Source organism: Solanum dulcamara, chromosome 4 (genome assembly GCF_947179165.1).
Source record: "Solanum dulcamara chromosome 4, daSolDulc1.2, whole genome shotgun sequence".
Taxonomy (NCBI): Eukaryota; Viridiplantae; Streptophyta; class Magnoliopsida; order Solanales; family Solanaceae; genus Solanum; species Solanum dulcamara.
The window spans coordinates 22,638,641-22,660,791 of NC_077240.1; the positions used below are offsets into that span (position 1 = coordinate 22,638,641).

A 22,151-nucleotide genomic window follows, 5' to 3' on the forward strand; every position below is an offset into this window, starting at 1 on the left:
TTTAGTTTATAAATAATGGTATAGATTAACTTTTTTTCAAATAAAAATGCCATAAATGAGTCAAATTTTTAGAGAATGAAATGAATAAGCCTTTTTTCAAAGTTCGACGACATATGTGAGTTTTTCTAGGAAACATGAATAACAAGTATTATTATCTTCTGTGCTAGACTTTTAAGTCCTATTTGATTCTTTGAGATTTAAAGAGTCCTATGTTTCATTAGTTTTCTTATAAAAATTGTCTCTTGTCCAAGCACAAAATGACTCTTCAGATTTAAGCATTTTCCACTTTCCATTCGAACTACTTTCAAATATATACAAAGTAATTACTTTACAGAAAAAAAATTATAAAAATATATAGCTTATTAAACCATACAATATAAATTACATATACAATAACGTATATATTGATTATTCAATTTCGATCAACTCAAAATCTACTCTAAACCATCTTAAACTCTTCTGTCCCAAATCATCAGATTTTTCTTGCCGTTGTAGCCCACCAACATTTTGCACCAGGAGCAGATTTCTCACTTTAGATGGCATTCCGACAAGCACTCATTTCTTACCACTGTTGATTCAGTTCAGTAACTGTCGAAACTCTTTTCTAATTAGTTTTGTAATTTTGTCTGATAATATAGACGCAACAGGAGGAGGAGAAGAAGAAGGACGAAGCAGGAGCATCAGCAGAAGAAGGAGAAGAAGAAGAAAGAGGAGGAAGTAGGAGAAGTATCAGCAACATAAGAGGAAAACGAAGAAGAAGACGCAACCGACCTTTTTTTTTGGAAAAATTAGGGCCAAATGACCATTTTAGGCAAATTAAATAATGGGAAAATTACACAAATTGAACTAATTAGGATATGTATTTACTTAAATCGGACTCAATCTAAATTATTTATCCGAATTAGATCCATGACCCAATGATAAAGCACTAACACCTTCCTCGTTGGGGCTCCGCACATTGGAAAAAGGCTGACGCGATGGAAAACCGGCCACATCTTTGATATATATTCCAATAGTATCTATCTATCTATATATATACTTTGATACTATCAAACAACAATCAAATGATCTTTTTACCGAAATACTATTTGATATATATATCTACTTCTCTATATACTTTGAATTCATTAAAACGCAAATTAGCAATTAAAAAAAAAGGAATAACTTCCTGTAAATAATTTCCTTTTTTAAAATACAAATATTCTTTTCCCTTAAATAATTGGGAAAGGGTCAATTTTTTTAATTTATATGGAAAATGGTCAATTTTTTTTTAAAACTATATGAAATTAAACAAAATGTCCTCTTGAAAAATGCATGCATCGATCGATGAAATATGTCTCGACTCGCTTATTTCATGGAGAACTAGTGATTAATGTTGTTACAAAACATCATATCGTGTTATGAATTTGACATCGGATATGAGATGAGTAATTGATTTTTTTATATAAAGATATGAAAAACTCTCAATTTATGAGTTAACTTTGAGATTAAGCTAAATCAATTTTTTTTTTTATATGATAAGACCTATCTTCTTTGTTTGCTGATGTTGGATTCCCATATAATCATATTATTCGTGTCTTCTTTGTTTGCTGATGTTGGATTCCCATCTCAGCCGCATTTCCCTCATCTTGTCTTCCACTGAGGCGACTCCTACTTTGTCCCGAATAGCCTCATTTCTAATGTTGCCGCTTCTAGTATGCCCACACATCCATCTCAACATTCTTATCTCAGCAACCTTCATCCTTTGAACATGAGAGATCTTAACTGGCTAACACTCCGCCTCATATAACATAGCCGGTCTAACCACCACTTTGTAGAACTTTCCCTTAAGTTTTGGTGGCACCTTTTTGTCACATAGAACTTCGAAAGCAAGCCTCAATTTCATCCACCCTGCCCTAATACGATGTGTGACATCATCGTCAATCTCCCCGCTGCCTTGCATGATATATCCAAGGTACTTAAATTAATTTTCTTTTGGATAGCCTAGGCACCGAGACTAACTTCCGTGCCAACCTCCTGAGGTGTCTCACTGAACTTGCACTCTAAGTACTCTGTCTTGGTCCTACTCAACTTAAACCCTTTAGACTCCAAGGTATGTGTTATGCCCCGTACTTCTGAACTTCGAAAAGCCTTCTTAAACTTCTTAAGAGTTGCCATGTGACCCTGATTAGTTACAACGCTATCGAATAACTCTAAGAAAAGGAGAATGAGATACTACATAATAGAGAGGATCGGAAATAGGGTTAGAAGAAGTTGAAAGGAGTCGGAAGCCAAGTAATGAGTCGTATGACTCGACCTACTTGCATAAGCTACCGATTTGGACGTCTTGCGTAATTAAGCTCCTGGAGCACACATTGAGCTTAAGTAGCAAGGAATACGTAAGTTCTTGAAGTGAGACGAGATTACGAACTCACGAAAATGAAGCAAGAAGGTGACAAGTAGATGACACACCTACTTGGACTAAGTAGGTGACCCCTACTTGGGGTGGACCCCACCTGCCACGTGACAACGTATGATTGGTTGTATGGCGTGAGGTGGCACCCTAGGGGGCTGCCACGTGTCCCCTCTAGGGGATTCCATATGTCACATCCTAGGGAAGGCTATATATACTTAGTCTTATGATTAAGCCTTCATTTTCCATCCTTTTTACACTTAGAAAAAAAGATGAAAAATATTAAGGAAGAGAGAAAAAAGCTATGTCAGCCATGGCTTTGAGGTAAGGCCTCCGCTTTCGATCCATGACTTAATTATTTAAGATATTCTACGGTGATATAGCGGTGTTTAACAACATAAAATTTATCTTTAGGGAAAAAAAAGGTTTTTGTTCTTGTTAACAGACCCGTTTTTGAATGATACTGTTGTTAGTAAAATGAGTATAACTGCTTGTGTAAGGCTTAGTTTCAAGTGATTCAAGATGTTTTATAAAATCTATTTCATAGGGATAGAACTTTTATTTAGCCTCTAAAACTCAGTTCTGCTTTTATCTGCTCGAAAAAAGATGAGAAAGTATAGGTGAGGTGCTGCCTAGATTTCGTTTTAAAAATTCTACAAGGACTGTTGTTGGTATTTTGGGCATATCGTTTTGTACAAAATTGTTGTAGGGGTGATTCAAAATTTTTGCGACACTAAGCCACATGTCTATAACTTTCATTGAGGACACAAATCCTGTTTCCCTCAATTACCCCTTCTAAACTAAGTGACAATACAAGACAGTAGGCTGTCCAGAATCCACGTTTTGATAATTTTGGCGAGTTTGACGAGTTTAGGTTAAGGTAAGGGTTTTCCTTTCAATTTGGGGTTTATGGTGTTGTTATGAAGTGTATTATATATTGTTTAAGTGGATGGAAATGTGAAAACATCATAGAAATGCTTGACGTTCGAAATAAACTAAATTGGAGTCGCTATAGTTGAATTGTCGTCAAAGTAAAGTGTTGTGCTTGTGGTGTACTGCTGCAGGTGTGGGGGGGGGCTTGTTGCAGGGCCTAAAGGTGTTCTAAAAGGGGTGTAGGTGCTGCTGGTAGCAGCCACACAACCCCTCGTTTCGTATAAATAAAGGCTTGCAAAATAAAGACTAGAAATCCTATTTTGGTGTAGTAATTTTCAGCAGGTTGTTTGGAGTAGAAAATAAAAAATGGCTATACAATTGTATAGAGGTGTTTTCTCAAATGCACCTCGAGATCAGCCTTGTTAATGTCTATCACTAGAATGTGCAGCCAGAAGAGATTGATTCTCATGCAATGTATTATTTTTTTTTTTTGGGGGGCGGGAGGGGGGAGAATTGAGCTGTTCAAGTAGGAGGAGGCCACCGGTCATTAGCTTATACAATAATTACCAATTCAAGTTGAAAAATGTATATGGCAAGACAACCTTCTTACTCATTCTAGGCAACAAGAAGGGGAAAATGAATCAGCTCGGATACTTGTTATGTCAGCAGGAGGAAACAAATGAGTTATTAAATGCTTATGCAATTATTCACTAATGCTCAAGAACTTTCAAGGATTTAGCCAGCTTTCTTGTGAATTCCTCTTCAACCCATGATCAAACAACCAAAAAAAAAGCCTACTAAAGCTAATTTTAACTTAATAGTTCTACTGTGATTCTAGCGTAAGACACTTACATTGTTTTCCAGCACGGGAACAAATGAGAAAGAAAGATCCTACATTGTTTTCCATCTTACACTCAATGGTATGAAGATCAACCTCATTTTACACTCAATCGTATGAAGATCAATCTTTTCCGCTCCAAAACAATACAAAATAATAACCGTTGTTACTGTACTCTCTAGATGTCCGCTTTCTAACACAACAGCGTGCAAAGCAAGGGTCATGAGGGAATTAAAACGGACTTTGGGACTTGAAAACAAAATGCAGAAGGGCAACAATAAAAGTTTCAATGAGGATGCCTGAGAGAGAATGTCAATGTCAAGAGAAAATGTAAGCAACTTGCTGGAATAGCCAAGGATGGATAAAAGAGGAAGGCACTGAAAGGAAAGGTGTAATCTTTCAACACCTAATCTAGAAATGGATTGCAACCAATGGCTAAATCCACTAGAAAACCCTCCCCGCAGATTAAAGCAACAGATCATCTCAATGTGAGCCACTCTATCACCGGAATAGAATACTAAACACTGGTTTAATACTTTCATGAATCTGACTTTTTCTTGATAATAAGGGCAACAAGCGTGTCTATTCATGAATTTGTATTTCTCTTTTTGATATGGAGTGTTAAGCAAAACCATGGTCTACCACCCTTGAGTATTTAGCATAGAATTCAAGCAGAAGAGAACAAGGCAACATAGAAAGTGCAATAGGCAGATTCAAAATCACACATTTTGTGAGTAATAAATAGAGTTGGTACCTTGTGCTTGTACATGTAGATAGGGAAGAGAGTTTAACTGTTTTCTAGCTTCATCTGAGTCTGGATCTGGAGGATGAAGGCGATGAAATTGACTTAGCTCCGGGTTAGGGTTTCAGAAGGAGAGCGGCTTTGTTTGGGTCAATACTCGGATTAGAGTTATTCCAAACCAATAAATAATTATCGATTTTAATGATATTTTTTATTTATAATAATACATAATAATATTATAATAAATTTATTATAATTTAAAAAGTAAATTATGCATGCAATATAAAAGTACTATAAGTGTTTTAAAATATATTGTGCATATTTAGTAAGAAATTGACGCAATGTATTATATGTGTATTTTAGTGTGTGATAAATGTATTATCCATGATAAAACTTATATTATATGTATTTTATAAATTATTCTCGATAATATGTATTATAAGTATTTAATTAAAAAAAATATTATTATAAATAATAAATATTTTTAATACTATGTAAATTTCTCGTCAACTATTTAGGTGGTACGACAAAGGCTACTATTTATTTTTATTTATTTTTTTATTTCTCATTTGGTATGCTGAGCTTACATTGAATTCTTACTAAATCACTATAAAAGGTACTATTGATATTTGAGTTAGATTGTGAATGGTGGTCCACGTGTATTTTCATATGGATTTTAGTGGTGTATTTTCATATTTTCTTAATGTTTTTAATCAATAATTATTCACCATTTATATATATTTTGTAAGCATTTTTTACTCCTTCCATTTTTTTTAGTTTTTATGTATATAGAAAATACTTGTTTTAAAATAGTTGTTGATTTAACCAATCAATAAAGAGTTAATTATTTTTTAAATTTTGCTTTTAGCATTAATTATTTTAGAATTAAGAGGCACTAGATAAAAATTAAATAATTAATAAAAATATATATTTGTCAAATAATACTTTTAATTAATTTTTTTTTGAGAATTATTTCAAACTTTATTATGACAACTAAAAAGAGATGGATGGAACAATTCTCAGCTTCCTCTGCTTGCCTTTTCACTCTTTCTCTGATGGGTTTTCTTCTCTCTTTTATTTTTGTTAACTTTTTAAATATTTTGGGTTCTTTTTATTTTGTGTTGTGATGGGTTTTTCTTCCTCTCTTTTTTGCTTAATTTTTTGATATGAATGGAAACGTTGATTTACATGTATTTTTCCACTTTGTTTGATATCAGTTCTCTGTTTTTAGAATTATTTTATATGATTTTTTTTGATTGTTGAACTTTCATCATATGTAATTGTGTAATATGTTGGTTCCCTATTCTTTTTTAATAATGTCTTTCTAGCATTTTTACATGCATGCTATAATTTTTGTAATTATATATGTATTGTATTTTTTTAATGAATTTTATACCAATTTGAAGTGGATTATGCACATAAGATGCTTGCTATTATGTCCGTAAGAGGTGAAATTTAACTTTTTTATATTTTGTTGATTTTTTAACTCTTGTTTTTATGATGAAATGAAAATTCCATTCATTGATTTAGTTAATCGCATATATCCATTATTAACTTGTCAAATAATCCTTTTTGGACATGAAAATTCATAAAGATATGCAATTGTTCGTAAGAAGTTCGAAGGTATTAGAGCTTAACAACCATGATTACGAAGCCTACTAAAGCTGAGTTGTGTAATTTCAAACTTAGCTAAGATTCAACAATGACGGCTGCTAAGTTCGATCACAATCATACTTTGTTCCTGCACCCTTTCTGTTATGTCGAAAAATGGACAAAGTGTAAAATTAATTTTATCCTTATAAGAAAAAATTAATTTTAGTAAAAGAGGAGTCGCCACTTAATTTTTTAAAGAAATTAAGAAAACTTAATATAAAAGACTCTAACAGATTTTAGTCTTAAAAATTTAGAAAAAAATGGTACGAGGTTCATATTACTATTTTAAGAAGGTTTTAACACTTAAAATAGCCGCTAACATGCGGTTATCCAACGATTTGAAAATTATTTGATTAACTTTGAAAAATATTAATTTAAAAGGAAACGAAGACTTTGAAATTATTTTTTAGAAAAAAAATGAAAAAATAAATAACAAAATTGATAAAACTTAAACATTTGATTATAATATACATGTATATATATATATATATATATATATAAAGAAGTAAAAGTTTATTAATGACTAAGTAAATATAGAAAATTATTTTAAGAATAAATTAACATGAATTGGTTTATCTTTAGGGGAATCTAATTAGGTTAAAACAAATTAAAATTAATAGCTAAGAAAATCCTGAACGACATAAATAAATTAATTATTACAAATCGAATCAATAAAATAATAAATAAAAATAAGTAACGAACATATAAAAATATGGTCCGACACTTAGTTTCTGTACGTCTGGACTAAGCTGTTGGGCCACCTGCGTTTTGGGCTTTTGGGCCAATTTTGATGTATATCACAACTGTATATACACTGTATATTAGTGTATACAACCAACCGTTTTCTTGTATATCAGATATACATAAAATTGCATATCAGTCAATTTTGCTCCAGCGTCTGTAGAAATACTTAGTAAACATGTTAATAATAAATAATATGAATAGTAATAATAAAAATAAAAATAATAACAATAATAATAATAATAATAATACAAAAATAAAACCCGTCTTATGAACATGGGAGGCCTTGGAAAGCAACGGTAATTTCTTCATCGGCCAATTTCAACTTGTAATATATAATATATAATGTAAACTTAAATTAAAATTTCCGTCTTTAAAATGGAGAGGCCTCAAAACCCGACGGAGAGATTTTTTCATTGGCCAAAATAAATTCTGTTACATAAGTAGTAGACATGTAATCATCCCTCCAAATAATAAAAAAAACTATTTAAAACTTATTTTAAAGAAGTGGGTACTAACTTTATTTAAAGTAGTAGGGTAATAACTTTATTTAAAGTAGTGGTGAAATAACTTTATTTAAAGTAGTAGGGTAATAACTTTATTTAAAGTAGTAGGGTAACAACTTTATTTAAAGTAGTAGGGTAACAACTTTATTTAAAGTAGTGGTGAAATAACTTTATTTAAAGTAGTAGGGTAATAACTTTATTTAAAGTTGTGGGGTAATAACTTTATTTCAAATTTAATAAAGGGAGACAAGATTAATTGTGATAAATGCCAAAATAATTACTACATGCTAGCAAATTTTGTAAAAAAAATACTATAATTATTTCCTAACAGTCAAATATTTCAATCAACAAATTATGCCTGATTAGCAAAATATTAAACATTTCCCAAATCTAAATCAAGAAAATAAAATATCGGTTATCAATTAGCTAATCAAATAGATACCCTAGTTAAAAGATATACATTTAGACAATAGCAAATAATAACAATCTCACCGTAAAAAAACTTAATTAAATACAAGAATATAAATATGAACATAATTAAAATGTACGAACATGAATATGAACACGAAACCTTAATTAAATACAAGAATATAAACATGAACATAATTAAAATGTAAGAAAATGAGACATTAATTAAATACAAGAATATAAACATGAACATAATTAAAGTGTAAGAACATAAATATGAACATGAACATAAACATAAACATGAACATAAACATGAACATGAACAACAACAACAACAACAACAACAACAACAACAACAACAAAAACAAAAATAACATAAATATGCTTTGCAATCTTAATCAATTATGAATGAACAAAAATCTTTGAATCTCGAGTTTATCAAATCATTTGAAGCAAAAAATAAAGAACTAAAGTGATGCAGTAACATGTGAACAATATGAATCTTATAAGCAAGAAAATAACAATAATGGTTAGAGTAATTGATCAGCCCAACATTTGTTATGAAAACAAAATCAGTAAAAGGAGTCTAACATGAGAAAGATCTAAATCTTTTAAGCAAAAAAACTTATCAAGAACATCAAACACAAGATGTAATCAACCCAACATATACACAATAATAAAAAAAAATGAACTTTTAGATCTAAAAGAACACAATATATATAGTAAAATAAAGTTAAACGAAACCATACCAAGACGAATTTGTAAAGATCCGTCTTAGACCTCTCGTCTTGTTAGTCTAGCGGCGGCTTGGTGGCTTTTCCTGCGTGGTTCGTCGGAGCTCTCGCCGGAGACGAGTGGAAGAGAAGTATTCGGTGGTGTGTAAGAGGAGAGAGATTGAGAGATGAGGGGAGAGAATGGTGAGGATGGTAACTTGTCTTGTTTTTTCTTTTTGAGAAGATGAAGAGAGTGTAGAGAGAGAGAGATAGTGAAGAAGAGAGTGTAGAGAGAGAGAGAGATAGTGAAGAAGAGAGTGTAGAGAGAGAGAGAGATAGTGAAAAAGAGAGTGTAGAGAGAGAGAGAGATAGTGAAGAAGAGAGTGTAGAGAGAGAGAGAGATAGTGAAGAAGAGAGTGTAGAGAGAGAGAGAGAGATAGTGAAGAAGAGAGTGTAGAGAGAGAGAGATAGTGAAGAAGAGAGTGTAGAGAGAGAGAGAGATAGTGAAGAAGAGAGTGTAGAGAGAGAGAGAGATAGTGAAGAAGAGAGTGTAGAGAGAGAGAGAGATAGTGAAGAAGAGAGTGTAGAGAGAGGGATAGTTGTTTGATAATGGAAAGAGAAAAAAGAAAAGATATTTTTTATTTATTTATTTTTATTTTTAAAAAAAACTAAAAATTTCAAAAATACAAACCATATTTAAACTAACCTAACTAAAATTTATTTAGTAAAAAATAAAATCTTTTGAGATAATTTTTGAATAATCACATAAATAGTAATCAAAGATATAGTTATATAGAAATATGTATGTTATACTAAAATTTATATAAAGATAAAAATAGTTAAGAATAATATGAATATATATATATATATATATACATATATTATTTTATTTTATTTTTTTAAAAGCTAATTATTTCAAAATGTTCGAATTCAAAGAAACTCGATAGCTAATTTGCGTTGTGGATGGTCAAAATTGGGTGTCAACACTTCCGATACCACCGATGCTCTCATTATTGTGATGTAGTTAACATGATCCGATAATTACTTCATATGGAGCAGGTCTATACTCATTCAATTGCTTGGAAAGAACAAGTTGTGAATCGATTATGACAGCTGGAAAATTGAGGATTTTGGAGTTAAATTAGGGCATCAATAGAATCGGTGCAATGCAATTGCTCAGGGATGGATCATGAGCTCCGCTACTCAAGACTTGCACACAGGCATCGTCTATGCAAAGAGTGCAAAAGTAGTTTGAGAAGATCTTCGAGAGCATTTTGATGAGGTAAATGCTTCGCAGATTTATCAATTACATAAAGCTATGCAAGGTAATGACAACATTTTTAGCAATTTTCTAAGCTATGGAATTTATGGGATGAATTTGCTAGTATTGTACCTCCACCTTGTCACTTCCCTACTTCTAAGAAATTCTCCTTACATATGAAGAGATAAAAGCTGATGCAATTTTTAATGGACTTGTACAAGACCTATGATCAATCGAGAAGTCAAATTTTGATGGTTGAACCTACCCCTAACATCAACAAGGCATATGCTATGCTTGTTGAGAGGGAGAGTCAGAGATCTAAAGCATCTTCGTTAATGAGAGGTGATGATACAAATTTGGCTGCTCTTATGATAGCGAAAAGAATGAATTATCAATCTATGAATTGAGATGATATTGCTGATTTTGGTGGTCATGAAACAGAAAAAAAATGTCTTGTCGTTATAATAAAAGCATCATCTCACAAAACTATCATAAAGGTAAGAAGAATTAGGATAAAAAAGTGACTATTGCAAGCTACAGGGTCATGTAACAGATGATTGTTACAGGCTCCATGGTTATCCACCTAATTGGAAATTCAAGAAGAAGGGATCTGGTAACACTGCTTATAATGTGCAAGCTGACAACTCATCTCCATCAATGCACTTAGGACCAAGAGACACAAGCATCGATCACTTGATTTCAAAAGATCTACCAAAAGCTCCTCAAGTAACTGGTGATAAGCATGGCCAAATTCTGAAAATACTTAGTGGTGACATTCCCTCCATCAATGGATAGTGGTGCAACTAGCCACATAGCATCCAAATTAGATGTTTTATATGATGTGAAAGATATTAAGACTGATCAAACCACGAAGATATATTTACCAAATGGAGATGCGACTTTGGTAACTCACATCAGATGTTATAAACTTATAGACACATGAGAGTTGCATGATGTTTTGTTTGCACCATACTTTTACTATAACGTTTTGTTTGTATCAAAGGTTACCGAAGAACTGAATTATTTTGTATCTTTTTATCCTAGATTTTGTCTATTTCAGGACTTTTCCAATGGTAAACTGAAGGGGATTAGTAAGGAGGAGGATGCCCTTTATCTTTTTGTTCAGCAAAGTTCTTCTAAATATTAAGGTAGAAACAATGAAAATGTTAAGAGTCTTAGTGCACATGGTGACAAGGAAAATATCATTCTATGTCATAGAAGATTGACACACGCCTCTGTAGTGTCAATAAAAGACATGCTTGGCTATACTGTTGATGCTTGTAAATCAACTTTGAGTAACTATGAAATTTGTTCACTAGCTAGACATACTAAACCTCCTTTCTCTAGCAGTAATAATAGATCTACTGAAGTATTTACTTTGTTGCATTTGGATGTATGGGGTCCTTATAATACACCAACATTTGATGGAAATAAGTTTTTTCTTACCATTGTTTATAACTATTCTAGAATTGTGTGGATTTTCTTGTTGAAATTCAAAAGTGATGTGTTGTTAACTTTTAAGCAGTTTTTTAGAATGGTGGTTATTCAATTTAATACCACAGTTAAAGGTGTTAGGACAAGTAATGGGGAAGATTTCATTAGTAGTCATATACAAAATTTATTTAATGATTTGGGGATCATTCACTATAGAAATTGTGTTCATACTCCTCAGCAAAATGGGGTGGCTGAGAGGAAGCACAAATATTTTCTTGAAGAAGATTGTGATTGTAATAACACGATATTGCATTTACAAATAAAGTGATTATAGTCACCTGTGCCACAATACACTAATACATAAAAATCAGATTCTTTCAAAATAAAGAATGATATAATCACATCAAACATACGACTCATAGGTAAACGAGCAGATCGAGTCGAATATGAATTGGTAAAAAATGAGTCATTCAAAAATGAATAAAATATTTGGTCCGATTCATATTTAATATGAATAAACATGGGTAAATCATTGGATAATATGGATATCCGTATTACCCATACACATATTATCTTGTAACGATCTGTTTTTATCATTATGGATAAGCCAATGGGAAAGGAATTTAGGCAAAAAAACTTATGAGTAGTAACTTGGAAAATTTGAGCCTATGCCAGACTTGGATAAAAATGGAGTCAGGTGAAGTCTGGGGTAATTCGATAATGGATGGGTGATTAAATTATGAGTTTGATAGCTTAGGTTGTTACCAGATATTAAGGAGTCTATATGGTTTTACAGAATCGAATTCAGACAAGTAAAACTTCTGTAATTGATCTTGGCATTAAGGGTTGATTTTAGAACGTCATGATTTGAGGGTGTGTTGCAAAATGGAGGTTTGGAATGCAAATCATGAGTTTTTGTCTCCATACAACCCACTATGGCGTAATTATTTTTGCCATGGTGGGGTAAGTAAAGCCATGATGGGACAGTCGCGAATTTAATTAGAGAAAAGACCCAAAATTATTTTTATTTCTCCCACTTCATTCTTGTGAGACTAAAAGCGACCTAGGATGATATTCCTTCAGTTTCTACCAATTTCCATGCTAAAGGTAAGTTAATTGTTCACCTAAGTTGTATTTTGATTCTTAAAACCTAGAATCCATGGTAAATATCTTAGGGAAGGTTTCTTGGTTTGAATTTAATGGTGGGAAAAGCCCTAGTTAGGGGGAGATGATCATGAAAGTGACCAAAGGTTATGATTTTGATATAACTCGAAAATTGTAGACAAATGATTCGCTGATTCTTTTATTTGTTGTTGGAGTTTATACCAAGAACAAGCCAAGAGACTTCGTAAAGGGAGAGCTTCGGTTCTTTAGAGTTTCAAGGCTTGATTTTGAGGTAGGTGATGGTTTATTTCCTATTTGTGTTATGTGTGCCTGTTAAACTACAATTGATAGTATTGCCTGCATGCATGAGACTAGGAAAAAATGTAATTGACTTAATGAAATGACTACTGTGATCAATTGCATGCAATGAACCTGTTACTTGATTGTGCAAGTATGTGAACTAGTCGTTGTGGATTGTAATTGTGACTGTGATAGTAACATTAGATCAGGTGTCACATTTCAACACATATTGGATCAAGTATCACATTTCGACATATATTAGATCAGGTACCTCACGCGGTACAAACTAACAGTGTGAGTATGGATCCCATGAGATGACTATTGTAGACTGTTATATTGAGATTGACACTGTGAAACTGTGTAATGCTTATGGAATGATAATTGGTAATTTGTGTCCATATATGCTTGTTTTTACTATGTTGTAGTTACTTGTGCATGTTTTATTTACTGGGTTGACTGCGTGATCCTATCAGTACACGGTTATTTATGTGTACTAATACTGCACTTGTTTTTTCGTTGTTGAGTAAAGGGCATCTTCAGGCACCTGCTGACAAAACTCAGCTATGAGACCAGTGATCATTCGAATTCAAGGGTGAGCCAACTCTTTCAGGATTCTGTGGATTCTTCTAGGATCTTAGTCAAATCAAACTTAGACCTTTTAGACTTTATTTTAGAATTAGTTTTTGGGGTTGTATCCCCTTACTCTTATACTTACCATCTAGTAGTTTTGGTACAATGACTAAGGTTTTAGGGGGTTGATTTCTGCATGTTTTGACCATATTATGCTTGTGTTTGAATTTATTTCCCGAGTTTATCGAAACTCAGCTTAAAACTTATATAAAAACTGTTTTTGTATCTTTTATGCCTACTTTTGTGTTATAACTAATTTGGGGTGTAGTTTTGGTTCTCCCATCGGAGTGTAGGTGCCACTCACGATCCGATTTGGGGTCGTGAGATATCCATTGCTCCTATTATGTATAGAAATATGTACTTCGATTACAAGCTTATTTCGTATTCTTTTTTTTCTTCTAGGGTGTGTTTGGTATGAAGAAAAATATTTTCATGTTTTTCTAATTTATTTTTCTTAAAAAAATGAATGGTCCTGAATCGAGGTCGAGAGGTCAACATTCGGGTCTTGGATTGAGGTGGGAGTTGGAATCAGAGTCGAAATTTGGATCTCATGTCTAAACTCATTTCAGATGGTGAGGTTTAATGAAAGTTTTGATTTTTTTTTCTGATTTAAGAAAAGTTTTGATTTTTTTCCACCTTTATTTTTTGTGTGGAACTCACTTTTTTAAAAATTAAAAGAAAATAATTTTATTTAAAAAATATTTTTCAAAACATTTAAGTAAATTAAATATGAAAAAATTAAAAAATATCTTTTTTCGTAACAAATACACCCTTAATATTTTTTTAGAGGGTCCTACGCCCTTACATATATTAAGGAGAGCGTAATTGCTGGGTCTCTCTCTTTTTTATCTAATTTTATATAGTGGATCCAAGGATCTGGGGTTGGGTTACTTGATTTATCGGATCTTGAGGTACCTTTTCCCTGTTTTTTTTTGGGAAATGTTGATGAATTTTAACTTTCTGATGAGGCAAATTTGATGAGATAAGAACAAGGATAGGTTTTGATTTGTGGGGTTTTCAGTAGGATGAGTTAGTTTTGACTGGGGTTTTACTTTAATCAAAATGCTTGTGATTGTTCTTCTTGAATGAATTCTCTTTCTAACTGAACAAGGAGCTAAATAGATTGTTTTTACTTTTAATTTTATAGATCTGATCTGTAATTTGGGCATGTTGGTTGGCGACCAATCGGGCTGAGGCTGCTATAAATCCATTGTTTACATCCAAGTAGACTGACAATGGATCCAGAAGGTGATGTTAAGGTTAGTTCATGAAAGTAACAAATAAAGACTCGACCTTTACCTTGTTTTTGCACAATTGTTGTTCAGATTGGTGTGATGATATCATTTCTTGTCAGTTTTCAATATGGGTTTGGTATTTTGGGCAGTTAATTTGTCTCTGGTGTTCCATTACATTGTACTCTATGTCAGTATCAGGTTGAAATGTTTGTAGTAATTTGTCAAGAACTGAACTTTAATGTTTTGCTGTTGTTCCTATGTCAGTATCAGGTTGAAGGTTTTATCTAACTTAACTACCTGGCATAGATATGAAATATGATTTAGCCCGACATAGTCACGGCTGGATTATGAAGAAATTAAAAAGTAAAAAGTAGTAGAAAGCGTACCTTGCCCAGAAGGCTATCCAAACTTCATAGGGTTTTATTTATATTGATATCTTACAATATAAAGAGGAATTACAATAGAGAGAAGGAGGAGGGATGAGAGAAGTAGGATAGGAGAGAGAAGGGGGATTTTTGAACGGTACAAGTTTATCCAACCTAAGTGGCACAAGTTTAACACTTGGTTTTTTGAGACTTATAGTCAAGAAGACTTACACTTGGTTCAGAAATCCCCCTTCTCTCTCCTCTCCTACTTTTCTCATTCCTCCTCCTTCTCTCTATTGTAATTCCTCCTTATATTGTAAGATATCAATATAAATAAAATCGTCTGAAGTTTGGATAGCCTTCTGAGCAAGGTACGCTTTCTCTACTTTTTACTTTTTATTTTCTTTATAATCCAGCCGTGACTATGTCCGGCTAAACCATATTTCATATCTATGCCAGGTAGTTAAGTTAGATAACATATGTATTATGAAAGACCCAGAATCGATTAAATAATGTAAGATTTTATCATAGTTTATGACTTGGTTCTGAGATGGTGGTACAGTCGATTCCGGCACTACTTTATTAATCTAGCCTAACAAGTAGTGGTGGTGTAAGTCCCCGTTAACAGGAGAAAAATGGGCAATTTATTCACACTGTTACAACTGCTATTGTCGGATTAATAAAAGTATGTATTGGAAGTGTCACATGCCCCTTGCCCAGGTGAAAGTTTCCATACAGTCAAAACCTAAATAAAATCATACACATTTAATTTTATCTTTATATTAAAAGATAAGGATATAGTTTCAAGCAAGATCTGGATGACCGCGCGGACTACCGCCAGTCTTTTAGATCCTAGTTGCGATGGTAGATGTACCTTCATTATACTATTGTTATGTATTATTATAAATAAAAAATATCGATAAAATCAATAATTATTTAAGGGTCTCGCAGGTAATATAGGCATGGTAGAATAACTGTAATTGGAGTATTGACCCAAACAAAGCCGCTCTCCTTCTCAAACCCTAACCCAGAGCTAAGTCGATTTCATCGCCTTCATCCTCCAGATCCAGACCCAGATGAAGCTAGAAAACAGTTAAACTCTCTTCCTTATCTACATGTACAAGCACAAGGTACCAACTCTATTTATTACTCACAAAATGTGTGATTTTGAATCTGCCTATTGCACTTTCTATGTTTCCTTGTTCTCTTCTGCTTGAATTCTATGCTAAATACTCAAGGGTGGTAGAGCAGGGTTTTGCTTAACACTCCATATCAAAAAGAGAAATACAAATTCATGAATAGACACACTTGTTGCCCTTATTATCAAGAAAAAGTCAGATTCATGAAAGTATTAAACCAGTGTTTAGTATTCTATTCCGGTGATAGAGTGGCTCACATTGAGATGATCTGTTGCTTTAATCTGCGGGGAGGATTTTCTAGTGGATTTAGCCATTGGTTGCAATCCATTTCTAGATTAGGTGTTGAAAGATTACACCTTTCCTTTCAGTGCCTTCCTCTTTTATCCATCCTTGGCTATTCCAGCAAGTTGCTTACATTTTCTCTCGACATTGACATTCTCTCTCAGGCATCCTCATTGAAACTTTTATTGTTGCCCTTCTGCATTTTGTTTTCAAGTCCCAAAGTCCGTTTTAATTCCCTCATGACCCTTGCTTTGCACGCTGTTGTGTTAGAAAGCGGACATCTAGAGAGTACAGTAACAACGGTTATTATTTTGTATTGTTTTGGAGCGGAAAAGATTGATCTTCATACGATTGAGTGTAAAATGAGGTTGATCTTCATACCATTGAGTGTAAGATGGAAAACAATGTAGGATCTTTCTTTCTCATTTGTTCCCGTGCTGGAAAACAATGTAAGTGTCTTACGCTAGAATCACAGTAGAACTATTAAGTTAAAATTGGCTTTAGTAGGCTTTTTTTTTTGGTTGTTTGATCATGGGTTGAAGAGGAATTCACAAGAAAGTTGGCTAAATCCTTGCAAGTTCTTGAGCATTAGTGAATAATTGCATAAGCATTTAATAACTCATTTGTTTCCTCCTGCTGACATAACAAGTATCCGAGCTGATTCATTTTCCCCTTCTTGTTGCCTAGAATGAGTAAGAAGGTTGTCTTGCCATATACATTTTTCAACTTGAATTGGTAATTATTGTATAAGCTAATGACCGGTGGCCTCCTCCTACTTGAACAGCTCAATTCTCCCCCCTCCCGCCCCCCCCCAAAAAATAAAATAATACATTGCATGAGAATCAATCTCTTTTGGCTGCACACTCTAGTGATAGACATTAACTGGGCTGATCTCGAGGTGCATTTGAGAAAACACCTCTATACAATTTTATAGCCATTTTCGATTTTCTACTCTTGACATCAAGTTATGTCCTTCTTATGGATCAGAAAGTTTGATGGCTTTTTATATTTTTTAAACGTTGGGCACCAAGATGACATGCAAACAACAACCTATTAGTTTGTTTCTCCTTGGTATCCTACATACGATAACCCTACATCTTTATTCAGTTATCTTTACAGACGCTACTTGTCTATGATAAACTAAACTTGTTGCCTCTATTTTGCTCCTTACCCCAAGACTTACACCCTTCATGTGGTTCAAGGAAGCTTCAATGCCTTTTATTTTCTTTAAACGCTGGACACCAAGAAGACATGCAAACAACAACCTATTAGTTTGTTCCTCCTTGGTATCCTATATGTCGTGGTGATTCTAAGTCCCCTACTTTCTCCTTCTCACGAGAATGTAGGCTACGATAACCCTACATCTCTATTCAGTTATCTTTATGGAACCTACTAATCTATGATCATTTTCTACCCCAAGAGTTCCTTCATGTGGTTGAGGGAAGTTTGATTATTTTTTTTAGGTTTGCTTAAATTTTAGACATCAATAAGATATGCAACCAATAAACTATTAGTTTGTTTCTCCTTGGTATCCTACATATTGTGATGATTCATACTCCCTTACTTTTGGCTCTGAGGCTCTAAGCTCTAATCATTTATGCTTTTGACCTCAAACCCGAGGAACCATTACACATCATCTCATCCCTTGCCTTCTATATAGCTAACAATTAGCATTCACTGTCTGGAAAGAGAATGAGTGATTTGATGACTGGGAGTTGTATTGTTGGAAGGTATGAATTTTTGGTAGACTAGAGATAGAACTACAGTTGTATTAGATGGGAAGAGTTGATTCTATAGCAGGAATTGGAGGTATTTTTTAATAGAGTAATTGTCCTGAAAGTCGTCCATTAGAAAGGCTGACGTGTTTCTTTGTTATGTTGGAAATGATAATATGAGTGTTTTCTATTGTGATTATTTCTAGTATTCTGTGAATATTTTTCTCTTTCTACTTTTCTTTATAGTTGTTTCGTCCTCCCAGAAACTTAGGTTTCTATCTCTTCTAATGTATTTTCTGCTTTGGTTGTCCACAGTCGTTTTCTTGTTTTATTTGTTTCACAACTATTTTGACATGAATGTTATAGTTTTTCAGATTTGCACTGGGTTGTTGGTTTTGGGCTTTTGGCTTCCATTTTGGGACTTGAACTATTTTCCAATAATTACCATGTTTTATTTGGTCAACTGAATAGTTTCCTGGTTTATCATTAAATATAGGAGAACTTTCATAAAAAGTTGTAATATTTTCAATCTACATAATTGAAGACACCTCGGCTTTTATTTTTGCACTGCAGTTTTCCAACTTTTGAAGATAATCTTCCACAAAGAGCAATAGGATGGGGTGAAAAGGCTTGATAAAAAAAACGGATGGGGTGAAAAGGATAATTGTATATGGCACGTTATCTGCCCTTCATGGAAGAAGTTGGCTGTATAGGTTTTATAGAACGGCAATGTGATGGAGTATATCTATCAATCTTCAGAAGTAGAAGCTATATATTTTCTGTCAACATTAAAGACTTTCCTGAATCTGAAAGCATTGAAACTTCAAATTCATTATTGCCATTCCCCATCCCCCATCCCTGCCTTTTTTGTTAGACGAGGGAAATCCATTCCCTGTCTAACGTAAACAATAGATGCACTTCACAAACTTTGCTGTGATTGGTTATCAAGATGGATAGATCACGTCAAAACCTCTATAGTCTGGACAAAAATGATTACAGAAAATATTGAGTGATTGTTTGTTATATCCCATTGTCCTACAACATTTGAGTGATGAATGTTTTCCTTCTTCAAAGTGGAAAAGGAGGCTACAATCACTCGTACATCCTTTTAGCTTGCTGCTGTATAATTTTGTGGAATATGGAATAGCTGTAGAAATTCATCTCTTTTCCAATTTGTGGGTCTTTTATTCATCCAATGCAATTGGACAAAAAGGAATGCAAAAATACCAAGTGACTGTTGTATCCTGTTGTCCTACAGCATATGAGTGATGAACAGTCTCCTTCTTTAGGTGGGAAAGGAGGCTACAATTACTCGGACATCCTCTTGACATGCTGCCACAGTTATCTTTTGGAATATGCAATAGCTGTAAAAATTGGTTGACAACCCATTCCAGGGTATATTGTTCGTACCGTACAATTGGACAAAAAAGATTACAGAAAATATGTAGTGATTGTTTGCTGTATCAAGTTGTCCTATAAAGTTGAGTGATGAACAGTCTCCTCCTTCAAAGTGGAAAAGGAGGCTACAATCACTCGCACATCCTCTTAGCTTGAGGCTGTGGTTCATTTTTGTTTTCCTTCGCTACTTTATGTTCTTGTTCCTAGTTTTATGGGGTTCTTAATTAGAATTTTAGCTCTGAAGCACGATATCAGACATGAATTGCATGTTTGAAGCTTGTTGATGACAAAATGAGATTGTTGAGGTGACCATTAAAATTTTTGAAATATGATATGATTAATTGTAGTTTTTGAGCTGGCTTTTATGGTTATCGGTTAAGGTTGGCCCTCACTCAGTTCTCCTTTTTTCCAAAAAATGAAAATAGAACACCTCATCCACGGAGCATAATTGCCAACAGTAAAACCTCCCAAGGTTCAGACCTGCCTAAATGCAGCAACCAACACTACCAACTCACACGGCGGCGGTACCAGGAGCTTCAGCCGCAGAGTCCAACGAGGCGAGTGGAGATGCGCCGCCGAAGCAGGTGGCAATGGCACTGGAGCGGCTGGGGCAGGCGAGTCGACTCATAGCTGATATTAGAATCGGCGGAGATCGGCTCCTGGAAGCCCTATTTGTGGCGGCTCAGCGACCACACTCTTCTGAACCTTTGCATCTTATCCTCAAAGAAGAAGCTTCCATGAGACAACACCTTCGAGACCTTCGTTCTGTTGGAAGGCAGTTAGAAGATTCTGGTGTTCTCAATGATTCCCTTCGATTACGAAGTAATTCATGGGGCCTCCACATGCCCTTGATTTGTCCTGACGGTGCTGTTGTTGCATATGCATGGAAGAGACAACTTGCTGGTCAGGCTGGTGCATCTGCAGTTGATAGGACCAGGTTAGCTCTCAAGGCCTTTAATGATCAGAAAAGACGATTTTTCCCCCACCTTGATACCAATTGTGGTAAGGAGGGTGTGACAAAGAAACTTTGTGGTCCTCCATCAAGTGATCAAGAAGAAACTTGTGAACTGAAAACAGTGTCTGAAGTTTTGACTCATCTGAAAAAGGAGGTTCCAAATGTAATAACTTTCTCTTACCAGCGTTTGGATTGGTTGATGCGAGCTACCTCATTGCCCTCTTCGACCAGTGAAAATTCTATTGAAATATCGAAAGAGAATACTTTCCAAAGCACGAGAACATTAAGACAAGGATCATCTGATGATGTTGTTCCAGACAAGGTTGCCATAATCGAATTGTTGATTCCTTCTGTTTTTAGAGCCATAGTATCAGTTTCCCCTGCTGGTTCCTTGGATCCTGATGCTGTAGCATTCTTCTCACCAGATGAGGGTGGTAGCTATGTACATGCGAGGGGATTTTCAGTTCATCATGCATTTAGGCACATCACAGAGCATGCTGCTATGGCTTTACAGCATTTTACAGGTGTCGGTCCCAAGACAGCCTTGCTTTCTTTGCTGTTCTGGGTTTGCAGCTACCAGACTTTGTTCTCGAAAGTTTGCAGCAAGTGCAGCCGTCTACTATCAATGGACAAAGAATCTGCTGTGCTATTGCCTCCGGTTAATCACCCTTACCGAAAATTTTGTGCTGGAAACTTCTTGTCAAAGTCTGCCTCAAAAGAGGACCAAAGTGTGGATTCTACACAGGGCTTTCATATCGATTGCTTTTCTGAGGAAGCATAGAAAATCAACTTTCTGACACCTGAACAAAAACATTGTATTGTACAAAGAAATTCCAAATCTATAGATAGGCTTTCAACATTTTGGACCTCTTTCCCAACCAGATAGGTAGCAACCAGCTTTTGTACTTTCGGTTTCTTGCATTTAAATTCGTAATCGTTTCCTCCTTATCATGCTTGATCTTGAAGATTGTACTAAGAAACCTCATATTTAGAGGCTCTGTTCAACAAAAATAGAAATAGGCCCCTGCTTTGATTCATGAAATGAAAATCTAAAGACCATTGTTTTTACCCTTTTTAGGATGAATTTAAAAAGATGAAAGACTCAAATATGCCATTGAATTTTGAGAAAAAGCTTATTTATATCATATGTTAAAAGTTTGGTTCATTTATGTCATTTTCATTTGAGAAAAGGCTCATTCATGCCATTATTTATTAATTGAAATAGCATAAATGAGTCAAATTTTTAACGGATGGCATAAATAATCCTTCTGACCTTCTCTCAAAGTTCGATGGCATATTTGAACTTTTTTCATTTTAAAAAATAATTTAGTTAATGACATGACTGAATCATAATTGACCGTGTGTACAAAATAGTTTTGCAAAATGAAAAATGTTTTTAGTTTATAAATAATGGTATAGATTAACTTTTTTTAAAATAAAAATGTCATAAATGAGTCAAACTTTTAG

At 33.9% G+C, this 22,151-nt stretch overlaps 1 protein-coding gene across 5 annotated transcripts in view; it reads left to right on the top strand.

Moving 5' to 3' along the window:
- Nucleotides 1–21,732, top strand: part of LOC129886964 (mediator of RNA polymerase II transcription subunit 27-like) — a 28,974-nt gene extending 7,242 nt beyond the window's left edge. The window contains exons 1-5 of one of the 5 annotated variants that reach the window (XM_055961879.1): nt 14,406–14,506; nt 14,743–14,854; nt 16,147–16,325; nt 18,905–20,034; nt 20,155–21,732. In XM_055961879.1, the coding sequence (XP_055817854.1) occupies nt 20,218–21,465 (1,248 nt within the window). In that variant the 5' untranslated portion in view covers nt 14,406–14,506; nt 14,743–14,854; nt 16,147–16,325; nt 18,905–20,034; nt 20,155–20,217 and the 3' untranslated portion in view covers nt 21,466–21,732. Of the gene's footprint in view, nt 1–14,405; nt 14,507–14,742; nt 14,855–16,146; nt 16,326–18,904; nt 20,035–20,154 lie in introns of those variants that run through there. The other 4 variants (XM_055961878.1, XM_055961877.1, XM_055961881.1 and 1 more) reach the window with 4 other exon arrangements.
- The last annotated feature ends 419 nt before the right edge of the window (nt 21,733–22,151 follow it).